The 16,395-nt window shown below is 38.7% G+C and overlaps 1 protein-coding gene across 1 annotated transcript in view; it reads left to right on the top strand.

Annotated features, from left to right (window-relative positions):
* Positions 1-16,395, top strand: part of TGFBR1 (transforming growth factor beta receptor 1) — a 54,844-nt gene that overhangs the window by 18,462 nt on the left and 19,987 nt on the right. Inside the window, exons 2-3 of the mRNA XM_066256659.1 lie at positions 8,294-8,539; positions 11,515-11,745. Of these exons, the coding sequence (XP_066112756.1) occupies positions 8,294-8,539; positions 11,515-11,745 (477 nt within the window). The remainder of the gene's footprint in view (positions 1-8,293; positions 8,540-11,514; positions 11,746-16,395) is intronic.

The raw sequence follows: 16,395 nt of genomic DNA, 5'->3' as shown, positions 1-16,395 counted from the left end.
ACAGAGAAATCATAACCTCTGAGGCAGCCAGTTTCACTGTAGGGAGGAGCTGTAGTTAGGAAATGATTTTTTATGAAACAAAATCTACCACATCCTGACATCATGATTTGATTTAGTATAGGGTTAAGATAATTGACTTAATTGCAACATCTATAAAATGAGGTGATTGTCTCCATGGCTAAGGGACCTTTCAGATCAATGTTGGTTGAACTAATTGTTTGACTCTGTGACTCATATTTACATGGCAGATTGATATTCAAGTATACTTATCATATTGGACATTTATTTGTGGGATTGTGTGCCCAGTTCTCCCTCTGTCTTACCCATCACCATAGCTACAATTAACAGTAAATGCTGTTGACTTTTTAAAAAATCTGTTGTTAAACAGATTCCCCAAATCTGCTAAGCAAATCTTTATCCTGTACTTGTGTGTTTTTTTTTTTTTTTTTTTTTTTTTAATTTCTGAAGCTGGAAACGGGGAGAGACAGTCAGACAGACTCCCGCATGCGCCCAATGGGGATCCACCCGGCACGCCCACCAGGGGCGAGGCTCTGCCCCTCCGGGGCATCGCTTTGCCGCGACCAGAGCCACCTAGCTCCTGGGGCAGAGGCCAAGGAGCCATCCCCAACCCGGGCCATCTTTGCTCCAATGGAGCCTTGGCTGCGGAAGGGGAAGAGAGAGACAGAGAGGAAGGGGAGGGGGTGGGGGGTGGAGAAGCAAATGGGCGCTTGTCCTATGTGCCCTGGCCGGGAATCGAACCCGGGTCCCCCGCACGCCAGGCTGACGCTCTACCGCTGAGCCAACCGGCCAGGACCACTTGTGTGGTTTTTTTAAAAAAAAAAATTAAACCTAACTGAAGCCCTTTGTATTAATTGCCCCTATTAAATCTCATCTTGCCATTTAGGCAGCCTCTTCTTAGTGTGCTTTGCTCTGATAACAGTTAACATTATATCAGCTAATTCCATGGAGTTTAGGGGACTAGAAAATGGAAGTATTGTGGAAAAACAAGTGATTTAGAATTCAATAGTGTTCCTCATTCTTCCAAGATGGAGGTGTGTATTGAATTATAAATGATACTTCTTAAGTGTTTTAAATGTAACAGAAGTAAATGAAATTTATCTGGACAGATGTCTGGAAAATCAGAATTTTGTTTGATGTCCTAAATTTGGGGGTGAAATGTTATCTAGAGTCTATTGGAGAATTTACTTTCACATTGTAAGGTGCGTGATATTTTGACAAGCTCCATTTGACATAGCTGCTGCTGGGTAACTTCAAGGGGGTGGAGTTGAGAAGACCACTGAGTCCTTTGAGGAACCACACTCAGGGCAGGAGGTTGGAGGGAGCTGGTAATCAGGGTATTAGCCTTGTTACACAGATAGGCAGCATTTTATTTTTAAAAGAAGAGAATCTATGTGCTATCCTTTCCCCAGAGGGAGAAGAGAAGAGAGGATGGGCCTCCTTGAGATAGGGTATGGGGCTGGGAGTAGAAAGGAGAGGGAAAGGCAGATTACCCCGAATTGGAGTGGAGGAATAGACTAGGTGGTAACAAGAGTTGGCATTAGTACCGGAAAGGATTTGTCATAACTCCTAACTTTTGCCTTCACCTTTGCCAATAGTGTTGTGATCTGCTTTTAACTCTAGCTAAGCAGACTGTAGCTAGGGCACTGTAGCTAGGGCATTGTGCATGTTAATGTTAGGCTCTTTACCTGCCTGTTGGTGCATATTTGGAAATGCTCTCACTGTATTGCCAAGCGTAATTGTGTTATAATAGGAAGGGTAAGGGAGAGAAGGGTCTTTGCCAGCAAAGTGAGAGGGGTGAAAAATTGGAATTTAGTATCTGATGAGAGAAATCTTCATTTCTTTCTTCCTTTTTAACTGCTGCACTGATTCAGCAAGAAGAAACCTAGGAGTCCTTTCAGGGGCTCCCCCCACCCCCGCTTTAAGTTATAGACATCACTATTAAAGGAGCAATGCTGTATTTAATTGTGAAAATGTTGACTTTGTACTAAAAGACAAGCAAGCAGAATGTTTCCTGGAAGGCAGTTAAACTATGAGTTTGGAGTACAAGTCCAAGTCCAGGAAGTATAGAGATGTATAGAACTGAGTGTGGTGGAAGTAAGCTAGGGAAGGGTAGTTGCCATGTAAACTAATAAGGAAAGCTGTGTCAATATGTCTCATATACTTTAAAAAAAAAGAAAAGAAGAATGAATTGAACACAGGGCATCACTAGTGACTATCAATGAGATGTTTCATTCAAGATCTAGTAGGGGAGAAGATGGGTGATGGAACGATAGAGATGAAATGACAAGACTGGAAAAGTGTTGAGTTGTATGCATAAAAACAGGAATGAGTTGTATAGACACTGTCACTGTAGGCCTGGGAATACAAGGTTTTTATATTGTTTTTTATTTAAGCAACAAGGCTCATAGAAATGTCTGTTCCCGATACTGTTCACAGGCTGTCACTTCATTTTTCTAGCCAGTTGTATGGGCTTGTGAATCAACCCTTGAGAGCCCTGGCATTGGGTAGAAGTAATAGTGTTTTGAAGTGTGACCTATAGACACACTGAAATGAGGTAACAGTGGAAGTATTTTTTATAGTTAGGATCAAGAGCCAGAATCTCAACTTGGGCTTTATTACTCTGATACTATAATATAGTGAAGATGATAAACTGATAAACCCAAGGACCGTGTTGTCTCTTTTACTGTTGTCACTTTCTTTGACAGTTGTTTAGTTCTGATGGTCTTTAACATCACACCAACATCTTCAGACTTTGAAAGTTGTGATTTATTTTGAAGTCTTTGGAAATTTGTACTGCTAGTAATTGAGACTGACAGTTCTCTGTAAACAGAGTACAGTATCTTGTGTATGTGTGACAGAGACAGAGAGACAAATAGGAACGGACAGACAGGAAGAGAGAGAGATGAGAAACATCAGTTTTTTGCTGAAGCCCCTTAGTTGTTCATTGATTGCTTTCTCATATGTGTCTTGACTGGGGGGCTACAGCAGAGTGAGTGACCCCTTGCTCAAGCCAGTGATGATGGGGTTGTGTCTATGATCCCATGCTCAAGCCAGCTACTCAACGCTCAATCAAGCCAGCAAAGCTGGGGTTTCAAACCTGGGTCCTCTGCATCCCAGTCTGATGCTCTATCCACTGTGCCACTGCCTGGTCAGGCATACAGTAGCTTTTCATTGCAGTGCTGAATTATAATGAAATCTTGTGAAGATATTTTAATAGGGATCAAGCTTAAGTTAAATGTTAATTGCAAGAGAGGTACCAATGCAAATAATTAAAGTGATGATTGAATACTGTATTTCCCCATGCATAAGATGCTCCCATGTATAAGACACACCTTAATTTGGGGGCCTGAAAAAAAAAGTATTACATAAAGTTATTAAATTCAAGTTTTATTCATTATAAAATTCATACAACTCCTTATCACTGTCAAAACTCCCATCCATTAGCTTGTCCTCACCTGGGTCTGATGATGAATCACTGTCTTCAACAGTGAGCACAAAAACAAGCGCAAAACAGAGGGATATGCAAGTAAAAAAATACTATAACCACTGTATAAGACGCATCCAGTTTTTTGGGAAAATGTGTGTCTTACACACAGGGTAATACGGTAATACATGTCTTGAATAGCCAGGTTTGCACATACACAGTTTGCAACAACTACACCATGTCTTACTTTCTGTCTGGAAGCTGAAGTTTTCTTTTCACCCTGATTGTGAAGTGTATGCAGACTTCAGAAATGCTAGTGTGGGATAATGTGCGTCTTAGAATTGAGGAAGCTGTGGCTACTGGTAGAGATTGTGACACAGAAGCAAAAGGTGACCAGGGTAGGAGAAAGACACTCAACAGGAAATTTGGTCTTTCTTTGCTATCAAGCAGAAAAGTGAAAGTCTAGAGGTTTAAAAAAAGAAGCTGTACTGTGGAACCACCAGAGACTCTTAAAAGGATTGTGTTAGTTAACATGTGGTTACCAGTACAGAAAAGAGCCACGTATATTTTATTTTTGTTTATGATGACAATATAGTGGAAATTCACTTCCACATGTAACCTAGGTGTAAAATATTATAAATCATTTTGGTACTCAAGATTTGGTTTCTTCATTAATAAAATAATAGCACTGGATTAGAACTGGATCGTCAAGGTTTTGTGTGGTTCTGTCAGTGTAGGGTTCTACAGTGGAATTTTAGGTGCTACTTTGGGAAGAGGTGTTTCTTTAGTGGCCTACAGATAAGAATCGTGTTTGTGGCAATGTCATTTATTATATGTGATAATTCTGTATGTTCACTTAATAATTTATGAGTAGTTTCAAAATGTGTTAATGTACAACATCTCATTTGATGATTTCTATGAGATGATCTAGATCAGGAAGGAAGTGTATTTATTTTGCTAATGAAATAAAACCATTGTGGTTATTAGCGTCTTAAATAGTTATTTAGCCCTGGCTGGTTGACTCAGTGGTAGAGCGTCAGCCTGGCGTGCGGGAGTCCCTGGTTTGATTCCCAGCCAGGGCACACAGGAGAAGCGCCCATCTGCTTCTCCACCCCTCCCCCGTTCCTTCCTCTCTGTCTCTCTCTTCCCCTCCCACAGCCAAGGCTCCATTGGAGCAAAGTTGGCCCGGGCACTGAGGATGGCTCTGTGGCCTCTGCCTCAGACGCTAGAATGGCTCTGATTGCGGCAGAGCGATGCCCCAGATGGGCAGAGCATCGCCCCCTGGTGGGCATGCCAGGTGGATCCCAGTCGGGCGTGTGTGGGAGTCTGTCTGACTGCCTCCCCGTTTCCAACTTCCGGGAAAAAAAAAAGTTATTTAGATTTGAAGATCTTATTAGCACTTGAGATGCTTGCCACCAAGGATGAAATCCTGCTACTGAGAAAAAAATCCTGTCAGGATAGGTTTCTCCTCTTAATCTCTCTAGCAGATTTACATGTTTTCTGAGTTCTGACTCCCAGATTCTGACCTAAATGTTCTGTAAAACTTTTTGGAACACGACTTCTACCTCTGCTGAGTTGAAGCACTTCGATCAGTCTCTGCAGGACCCTCGATCTTAATGGTCTGTTTAGTGCCTTACTCATTCACCTTATAAAGTACTTATGTCCAGATATCACTACTCCCCATCATCCTTATAATACTTGGCTTTTAGAATTGCTCAATGGGAAATTGCAGAATTAAATGGGAGTCAGATTGAAGGACTGGCATTCAAGTACTGTGGAGTAGGTAGTGTTACTTGGGCTCTGTGTCGGAAGAAGAAATCATTTTATACCTTTTTAGATAGGAATTTTGCCCTGTACATGCATTTAAAGGGAAGGAAAACCTGGTTTAATAAAAGGGAGTTAGGTAGTAGTCAGATCTATTAATGGCATAAATATGAATTTTTTAAAAATGAGAATTAAGTTTATTGAGAATTTTAAAATTCTTGTTTCATTTTTTCCCTATACTGTATTTCTATACTGTATACATTTAATAGCAATTTTGTATTCAATCAAGACTCTGATTTAGAGTGGCAATATAGAATTTTTAAATTCCCTCAGGGAATAAACCCTTACCTGGTTAAGCTTTACATTGTGTGGCGTTTGTACTGATCTGTTCTTATTGAAAGGCACTGGCTTTTCCGAATTTGTCATAATATAATGACCCCTTTCAAAGGAAAAGTACAGAATGTATCATAATGTTATTTAGATTATATAGACATGAAACTAAATATAAAACCTTTATGTTTTGGCTCATTTACAACCAAAAACCAAACCTGCAAATTAAATAGAAAGAAAACTACAAAACCAACAGAATTCAAATTAATACAGTTTTTCAGTATTATAGATTATAGGTTTCACAGTAGGGGAAAAAAATAGCCTTAGATCTAATTCCATTTTAAATCTGTTTCTGTATTTTAATTTCACTGATACTAAAAGCTGCAAGTGCCCGCTCTCCTAAGTTATGCTGTGCAAGGTATTTCATTGACTTCAAGGCTGTTTGTAAGTTTAGGGTAATCAGAGCACATACCCAAGCAGAACACTTACCAACAAGCATTCCTTAAATACCAGTTTTAATGAGCTGTCTGCCATCTTGCGGATGAAGTTAACATTATGACATTACTGAAATCTTTATTAAATGGTTCTCTAAACCAATTAATGCTAAAGTCAGAATGGTAAAATGTCTTTTCATACTTAAAACCACATTTCTGCTCATGAACTTTTACAAATTGTACTGCAATGATAGGACCCATGTAATGCATGTAGCACATATATGGTACTGGCTGTTAGCTGTTGGCTTTTGACTAGACCATGCCTGTGTTGCCATATGCTCTGATTTTTCAGCCTTTCAGTTACAATTACTAGGAAAGCTTTGCTCGTGCAGTGTGCTATGAGGGTATCTGGCCTGAAGGAAATCGTAGCACACTTGAAGAAGCAGCAGGGAAAGCCTGCTGGTGGTACCTGTTTAGATGGTAGTTATTTATGATCCAGAGTGTTTTTCATTCATTTTAGATTACCTTAAATTAAGTATTTTATAAAAATTGTACACAATTCTTAGACTCTTCTTTGTCTCCTGACATATTTGTGACATCCTGCACTGCTTTGGCAAATATTTTTCTGATCAGTATCTAGGAATCGAGGATTCAAAGGTGATAAAACAGAACAAATAAAAAAATACTTGGCCATTCTTAATGTAATGAGAGACGGTTTAACAATAAATTATAAATAGTTTAATTTATTCTATCCTAAGGATATGCTAAGAGGACTATGGGAAACTGTTGAAAGGAGCTGCCCAGTTATTTTAAGGGGAGGGAGGGTTAGAGCACATCATAGAAAAGATCTTGTATGAATAGTATCTTGAAGGATGAGAGCGTGGATTTAAATTAGATAGCATGTGTAAAGACCAAGGTCATGAAAGACATGATTATCATAATGATTAGACATGTGTAGCCCTAGATAGCATTTGTCCTGTGGTAAGTTGGAACCCAAAAGTAAAAATTTTAATTGTTAGACAAGTGTTTAACTGTTACTTCATATACTCTAGGGAGCTTTGAAGAGCTTAGAACTGGAGACTGTTCAGGCAGAATTTTTGTACATAGCAATTACCACTTTATATTGTAATATTAACCTTCATTAGTCTTCAAGGGCTGGGACCATGAGTTATTATATTAACCTTGACTGGGGGACTACAGCAGAGCGAGTGACCCCTTGCTCAAGCCAATGACCTTGGGCTTCAAGCCAGTGACTCTTGGGCTTCAAGCCAGTGACCTTTGGGCTCAAGCCAGTGACCTTTGGGCTCAAGCCAGCGACCATGGGGTCATGTCTGTGATCCTGTGCTAAAGCCAGCAACCCTGTGCCCAAGCTGGTGAGCCTGCACTCAAGCCAGATGAGCCTGTACTCAAGCTGGCAACCTCGCAGTTTCAAACCTGGGACCTCTGCATTTCAGTCCGACACTCTATCCATTGTGCCACCAGACTTAATGCTAGCTGTGGATTTACAGAAACAATTAATATGAGTTCCTGCTCTCATATGAGCTTAGAGTTTCATAGGGGAGAGAAAACCAAAAGTAGTAATTCTGGTAAGCAAACATGGTGGAAGGGAAGGTGTTGGTGATAATTAGGGGAAGATTCCCCTAAAGAGATCACTTCTTGAGTCAAGCCCTAAAGATCAAATAGATACAAGTAGGAATGGAGCTGGTGTTTCTCCAGTCATTTCTGTGGCCAGGTTGACTGTGCTGTTGGAGCACATATGTACTGTTACTTATACAGTGCCCTTGGCTTACTGCAAAAGTATGCTAATCCTGGCTAGAAGATAAATGTCTTTCTCAGCGTGGCTCAATACAAATCTGTTTCTATTCCTCCATTGCCATAAATTCACCCAGGTGACATTTCCAACTATTAGTAGAAGGTGTGGTATTTTCACACATTGCTCCCCAATAGGGGAATATATGAATACTTAGTTTTGGGCTAATAAGAATGAATATAACCAGTAAAAATTTAGAAGTACTTTGTTCCAAATGGGAGGGCAAATGCTTGTCTTAATTGATGAAATTGTTTGTAACAAATTTTCTATACTTGGAAGCAAAAAAGTTTTAGGAAAAAATCTGGGTCCAAATTTCATTATATTTGGCTCTGACATATGTGTTTCTCAACAGGATTTGGATCTTCTAAGAGTAACAAAGAGTTTTGTTTTTTGAAAAGCACAGAGAAATTATTTTAATAGGATCAGGAATGTCTTACAGCGAATATGGGATAATTTCAAAATGTTAACCTTAAGAAATTTTTCTAATAAAATCTTGTTCTGTTTTTCCAGCATTACAGTGTTTCTGTCACCTTTGCACAAAAGACAATTATACTTGTGTCACAGATGGGCTGTGCTTTGTCTCTGTCACAGAGACCACAGACAAAATTATACACAATAGCATGTGTATCGCTGAAATCGACCTAATTCCTCGAGACAGGCCATTTGTGTGTGCACCGTCTTCAAAAACTGGGTCTGTTACTACAACGTACTGCTGTAATCAGGACCACTGCAACAAAATAGAACTCCCAACTGTTGGTAAGTTGTTGTGGAAGATGTTTTTCTCTTGATGCTGCAAGAAAAGCTCTTGGACTCTGACTGTGACTATAGAACTGGAAGGGATCTTAGAAATTGTCCAGCCCAGCTTGTTCAGTTTAGAGGCAAGAAGAAACGTGTTCATAGTTGTAGGATTCTAAGAGCAGCCAAGATCCTGACTCCTGGGCGTGTGCTGTTTGAGAGGTGATTCCATGATAGACTCTGAGGTCTGTGTGCCTGAAATGGTAGCCTCTTAAAAGCGAATTTGGACAAAGTCCACTGTAGCAGTATGTCTTTCAGAAAGTCATACTTTGTCTTCAGAGTGAATTTCTTCCTTGTTTAATGCTCTAACTTTGTAAAGCAATCAGTAATAGGGAGGAAATAAAAGCAGCACTACACAGTCCAGATGCCTTCATTTTGTAATTCCACTTTGCCTTATGATCTTTATGTTTAAATTATTACATACAGTATCTAGGGTTTTGGTCCTTCACCATAGTTTACATTTTAAAATGTCCTGGCCAAGCCAGGGTTTCAAAAATGAACTGTTAGGATTAGATTAATTTTAAGACTCTGGTTTAAGATGTCAGTCTGAGCATGTTATTTAACTCTTTTGTCACTTTTCTTCAAATACCAAATTCCTCCTGTAATAATCAAAGGAATATGAAGGTGGGAGACCTATATTAATGCTAGCAGAATTAATGAGATAATGCTAACCACATACCTGCACATGTGAGGAGCTTTACAATTTATTTATAGTGCAGATGACCTCAGACTGGTGAAAAATTAACCATACAAAAAGAAGTGAATGGCCCTCTTACAGAATCCCACCAATACCATAAGCTGAGGGGCTGGGGTCAGACTTTAGGGGCAAACTCTCCCAGTTCTCCTTTAGGAAGCATTTGGTTCCAGTGCTCATAGGGAGAGTGCTCACTTTCCACTCAGAGTCGGTCCAGGCACCAAACTGATTCAAGCTGGAAGCACTGCTGTGGCTCAGAAGAAAAAGGCTGGTCCTGGCAGTGAGAGAGGGGAACAGTCCTCCCTGGGGCATGTGGTAACAGCGGAGTACAGCTGAGTGTGCAGCGTGACAGGGAGCTTCCCTGTGGCCGGGCTCTGTCGGGCTCTAGCTTTTCTGTGTGAATAGGTGTGTGTGTGGGTGTGTATGTGTTTGTAAGCATCTGTAATATGACAAAATGGTAATTCCAGAATTTCCCATTTTCATTGTTTGGACTTGCAATATTCGAATGGAAATTCACAAAACCTTGTGAAAGACTCACTTCATTTCTAATGCTAAAAATATATAAAGTTCTCATTTCCAGGTCCGTGACACTCAAACAACAAAAATATTGTCAAATGAAAAGCTTCAGCGGTTTAAAAGAAGTGAACTGAACTGGATAAGTCAGAGTAGCTGTCTTCCTTTGAAATAGACTCACACATTCTAGGGAAGAACTTTCCGAGAGACCAGGGTCTGTTTTCAGTTCACTATAAAATGAGAACGCTTCACAGTTAAAGATTGCTTTCAAGATGAAAAGCTCAATTGATGAATTATTTTTTTTAAATGCAATATTGAAAGTGAACAGTAGACTGGATTCTATAATTGCATAGTCAAGTGCGAAATAAGCTTAAGGCAAGGCAATCTTGAGAAATTGTGCTACATTTCAGAGAAAAAGACAGTTGGTGAGCAAATTAAGAGATACAGAGGACAGTTCTAGGCGATCCAATATGCTTAGTATAAAAATTCCAGAAAAAGACATAAGAGCAGGCAGAAGAAATAAGAATACTATGCAAAATTAATGAAAAATACTTATCCAAATATAGATAATGAAATATATACTAATTTTAAAATAAAGATAAACTGTATATGCATTTAGTACAACTGAATACTAATTCACTATAAAAGGGAGAAAGGTTCAGATTTTTTGCTATTTTTTTCAACATCAGAAGGTAGAAGAACGTCCTATAGTGATCATTACTCAACATTCTTTAGACAAGCCAAGATTTTTCATATATAAAGGCAACAGGCATCTTTAGATAATTAAGTATTCAATGTATATAAGGATACATGTACTCTTCCTGCAAGAAATGGCTGTTAAGAAACCAATCCAAGTAAGGATGTTGAGCATGGGGGAGATGTGCTATGAAATAAATGGTGGCATACAGCAAAGCTCAGGATGAATGCCAAAATCATTATAATTAATGTCAGTATAAAGCAGTGTAAAATAATAATTATAAAGAGATTATAAGAAAATAAATGCTCTTGAATCAAAATCCCAAGCGTTTAAGATAGACTAGAAAGTCTATTATGAAAAACACATGTAAACCCTATTATTAAAAAAAAAAAGAATATATTTTCCCTGAACAAAAATCTTTTTTTTCCCTGAAAAAAAAAGAATGTATTTTCCCTGAACAAGAATATATTTTCCCTACACACACACACACATACATATACTAAAATGTGAATTGTTTTGGGGTGGTGAGGTTGTACATAATTTTTTTCTTTTCTCATCTGTATGTATACATACCCCCATATACATACATACATACATATATACATACATACATACATACAGGCCTTGGAATAAGAATACAAGCCAAAACTACTTTAAAAAAAAAGACTTGATTAGGAAGGTCGTGATGGGAGTGGTTTCAGATTACTGGTTCTTGTATTAGTGACTTGAGAGTGATAAATAGGGAGGCCCTGAAGTACTGGTGGTGGTAGCTGACCTTGTTATTTATTTTGATGGCGAAAAAATGCAGGAAGAATAAGTAGATGCTGACTGAGTTGGGGATAATAAAAGGAGAGCCAGTGAGAGAAGCCTGAACGATTCACATGTTTTGGTTTCCAGCCCTGTGAGCTGCCATATTGAGGCTCTATGACTAATGGCGATAGTGGCCAACTACAGGAAATGTGGCGGATTGGGAAATGGTGGATGCTACCAACAGTGTTGTTGTTTTTGTTTATTTCACTTGTCCTTTTTCAGGAAAGCCGTCACCTGGCCTTGGTCCCGTGGAGCTGGCAGCTGTCATTGCTGGACCAGTCTGCTTTGTCTGCATCTCACTCATGTTGATGGTCTATATCTGCCATAACCGCACTGTCATTCACCATCGAGTGCCAAATGAAGAGGACCCTTCACTAGATCGCCCTTTTATTTCAGAGGGTACTACGTTAAAAGATTTAATTTATGATATGACAACATCGGGGTCTGGATCAGGTAATGTAATTGTTTTTCCTTTTTCCTAAGAAATCTTTAAAAAATTAACTGTATTATTTAATTAGTTGGCTAAGCCACTTGGCTTAGTTTGTTAAAACTTGGAATAGGGCCCTGGCCAGTTGGCTCAGCGGTAGAGCGTCGGCCTGGCGTGTGGGGGACCCGGGTTCGATTCCCGGCCAGGGCACATAGGAGAAGCGCCCATTTGCTTCTTCACCCCCACTCCCTCCTTCCTCTCTGTCTCTCTCTTCCCCTCCCGCAGCCAAGGCTCCATTGGAGCAAAGATGGGCCGGGCGCTAGGGATGGCTCCTTGGCCTCTGCCCCAGGCGCTAGAGTGGCTCTGGTCACGGCAGAGCGACGCCCGGAGGGGTAGAGCATCACCCCCTGGTGGGCAGAGCCTCGCCCCTGGTGGGCATGCCGGGTGGATCCCTGGTCGGGCGCATGCGGGAGTCTGTCTGACTGTCTCCCCGTTTCCAGCTTCAGAAAAAGAAAAAACAAAAACAAAAACAAAAAAACTTAGAATAGTGTGAAGGCTATTAAAGGTCTTTTAAGCTTGGTATATATCTGACTGGCTAGTTTAGTGTAGATAGATGAGACTTTTACTGAAATGGGTCAGTATGTCAGCTTCATGTTTGTGTAAATTTCAAAACATTCCCACTGTTATGACTCCATGAGGTAATAAGAATTAGGAGAATTATTCTTATATACATGAGGCTGAAGTTCAAAGATGTTCAAATGATATGCAGCTCCTCATTCTGTTAGGATTGTTTAACAGCTTTATTTTTGTCTTTGATGGCAGGCGTGACAGAAAATGTGTTTCAAATTGTGAAGGTTAATTACATTTTTAACATGACATTGGTGTCTTTCACTCAGGTCTGATTTTTTTTTATTAAATAATGAATTTTTAGCCCTTTTCTCATTTCAGAAAAACGTCTAACCACCTTGTTATTTTAACATAGTTTTAGGGATCCATGGCCCTGTGATGTTTACTTTTCTCAGTTCTGGTTATTATGGGATTAGATAGACTGGCAGATTGCCAGAATTATCCCCTGAAGTGGATTTTGACAGAGCAATGATTTATGTTTAAACAAAAGGGGATTTTTTTTTTAACTTTTTCTTGCTTTGGAAAGATTCTAAGAGAGGAAGACCCCTGTCCCCTCCAGTATTGTAATTTGGCACTCAGGTAGGGATTAAGAGATTCCAGTGCAAGTTTTGTTATTGATGGGCTCTGTGGCCTTGGTTAAACCATGTTTCCTGTTTGGGTGTGTTTCCTTATCAGAAATATGGAACAGATACTACTGGTAATGCTAGGTATACTTAAAGTGGTTTGTTAGGACTTTTAAATGAGATCTGTCTAGCCTTTGAAAAGTATAAACCAGCTTTAGATAAGGGCTACATTTATGGATAAAATAAAGATTTTAAAATATGTACTAAAAATTTCACTGATTTTTAAAATCAAGTGACTAAAGAAACATAAAAGCAGAAATTGTGCCTGGGAGAAGAATAAGACTCAAGCACAAAATCACATCTGATAATAAAGTTCATATAATGACAAATGCCTATTTGTTTTAAGGAAATTAATATATGTTGTTGCATGGTTCATTTCTTTAAGTATGAATAAACTCATTTTATGACCTGAACTCTTCTTCTGTAGAATTTGGCCATATATACTGCTCACAAAATTTAGGGGATATTTTGAAATGAATGTGAAGCTATAAAATATCCCCTAATTTTTGTGAGCAGACATTAAGTAAGTTAGTTCTTTCCCTAACTTCTAGGACATATGTAGGCTTGCACTGGAGCCCAGATCTCTTTGGGCAGCCTTTAGGGGTCACTGAGGTCATTGAGGAAGGAGGCAATGAGAGGTTGGGCTGAGATGGAACAGCCTTAGTACTGAATAATGAAGATGTGTCATTCTTTGGGCAGGAGTGATAGAGGAGCAGAGATAGTTTAGGGCTTCCCTGATTTCTGTTGATTCTGAGTTAGTCCAAAGAGTTCTCAAAGATGACCTGGCTCGTTCTAGAAATTATTCTGAACCAAAATACTACGATAAGCAAGAACAAAAAGTCACAGGAAATCGGGGTGGCTACAGATCATTTGGAATTAATCCCTTGGACCTGTGCTGTTGTTGCCAAGCTTTACACCCAGGGAAATCAGAGCAGCTCGTGCCACATGGCACAGTGGTATATTTCAGGCCTCAAGGGGAACAGGCCTGCCTAAAGGATCAAAAGGAATTACTCTCTGAATGGCAGCTGATTTTCCAATAAGAATACATTTATTTACCTTTTAAGATATAGACATGAAGTATAAAATGAAGTTATTATTTTTTCCATTTTATATGTAGTTCTAGATCCATCAGGGATCATGGCTCTGTTGTCTGAAAGCTTCTCTCTCTCCTTTTATGCCTTACCCTGCAAAAACTTGTCTACATTGTTTGCAAGCTCTGTGGTTTAGGGCAGTTAGCTGATGTTTCATGCCTGAGTCAATTCATCTTTTAAAGGAAAATGATAGGATTGTTGTGAGGTTCAAATGAGACAGAGATGTTTGTGTGAAAGCACGTGGTAAATGGTAGAGGTATGTCCAAATGGCAGGTAATACTCTTACTGAAAAGATAGTTGGAAGAAAAATTTGACATACAGTGTCCATTTGCTGCTTTTACAAAAAAGCTTAGTTTAAGGCCTCCTTTCCCTGGCATAGTTCATTGTGTGCTGAACAGCCTCCAGATTTATCAGACAGAAACAATCATCTTTTGAATGGTAGCAGAAAATGCCATCTCTTTCCCTTCTGTTCATATAAAGCCTTAATGCTACCTTGTGCATTGGACTCATGCTTGTGAGGAAATAAAATGTCTGTACATAATACTCTCCTTAGTTCTTTCACTAGTTGAGAAAAAGTAAAATGAAAACATTTCCTGTTATTTATGTGTCTGTTACTCAGTACCACGACCAGGAAAGGCCCAAGTCTATCTCTCAAAGTCTGCTTTTAAACTAGGAACTGCAAGGAAGACAGTGAAGAGCTGGGTTCTGTAGCTCTAATCCTAAAGCAAACCTAATCTCTGTTGCATTAACTTGAATCACAGGTTGTACATGTGCCCATACTTAAGCTGTCATTAGATCATAAAGTGTGTTTGAACATGCACAGTGTGCCAGCTTTTGAAAGAGAATGTCTCATACCAATGTTCCTTATCTCTTGCTCATACTTATGATCTCTTAAAATGTATGCATCCTATTCAGGTCTTATTTCTACTTGCTAATGTAAAGCCTTTTCCTTATTGAAATTTCTCTCAAGCAGTTCTAAAAGTACAGAAAAGTAAGCAGAAAATAAAGAGGTCTAAATTAGACCTGTTTATTTTTGTCTTTAGAAGAAAATTCTTACATTTTTTTAAATACTCAGGTATTCATGTAGCCAAATATGGATAATATGATGATGTGGTTTTTAATTTTAGGTCTGCATCTAGAAACCAGGGTGACTTCCCGTTTACCGTCCCCTTTTCTTTATTCCTTGCCTTTCTGACTTCCAGATTAACCTCCTGAAATTGACTCTTACATATACTTAAAAAATTTAAATACATACATGGTATGGCCTTGTTCAAAGGCTTTAAGAAAATTTAGTGAATTAGTATCTATTATAAAGCATAATTAGGTATTGATTTTTCACTAAGCTTCTTAATTTAAATAAGGATTTTTCACAGACCTGTTTTTAACTAGCAGTCTTCTTATAAACATAAAAACAATTGTTTATAATTAGATTGCTGATTACTTTGTAGAAGGAGGGAGAATGGATGGAGCAGGGGTAGGAAAGGACTCATTTGAAAAACTGAAAGATGAAAAAAGAAACTTAAGATAGCTTTAAAGTAGATTTGTTGACATTTGGGTAAATATTTGACATCAGGGAACCAAAGAGAACAGATTACTTCATTTACTATCAGGTTAATTTGATCTAGAAAGCAATTCTGAATATAGGTTATAACTGACACTGATTTATGTGTAATAGATTATATAAATAAAATACTGGTGTAGAGCATGATATACACTGGGATTGTCTACAGTGTCAGTAGAATTTTAGATGACAGTTTCTTAGTCCATGGAGGATATGATTTTTAAGAAAATTGGAATATTCCTAAATATAGTGTTACTTCAATGTTGTAGATAGTTAGTAAATACTTTTCTGTAGATGAAATACATGTGGCAATATTTTAAAATTAGAGTAAGGCAGGTTGTGTGGTTAAAAAAAAAATGCCAGTGTCCCATTACTAAAGCAAATTACTAGACACTATTGTTCAAGATACTAGTGTTACCTAGGTAGCCAGTTTCTAGCAAGGCAATTACCTGTCTTAAAATGGTTTCTGTGACCATTTTGACTGATTTATTAAAACTTAGGCCAGAATTTACATCTGTGTGTTGTATTCACATACTTTTCTCCTCCCACAATTAAAACTTTGAACAGATTCATCTTTCTAAAATCAGATTTTTAAATTATTTCTCCCCATACATGGCCTCTTTTCAGAAACTGTTACTAGTTCTTCTTTTACCCACAGCTCTTGCTGATCACATTAAGCTTGGCATCTAGTACTAGTCATATTCTGGTGGCCGCTCACATTCTCTTCCAGTGCCTTTACTGCATGCATCTCCTTTCTGTTGATCTAAGCCGGCT

Source organism: Saccopteryx bilineata, chromosome 2 (assembly GCF_036850765.1).
Source record: "Saccopteryx bilineata isolate mSacBil1 chromosome 2, mSacBil1_pri_phased_curated, whole genome shotgun sequence".
In the NCBI taxonomy this organism is placed as follows: domain Eukaryota; kingdom Metazoa; phylum Chordata; class Mammalia; order Chiroptera; family Emballonuridae; genus Saccopteryx; species Saccopteryx bilineata.
Note: the sequence above shows the minus strand (reverse complement) of the source record. Positions and strands in the feature narration are given on the sequence as shown.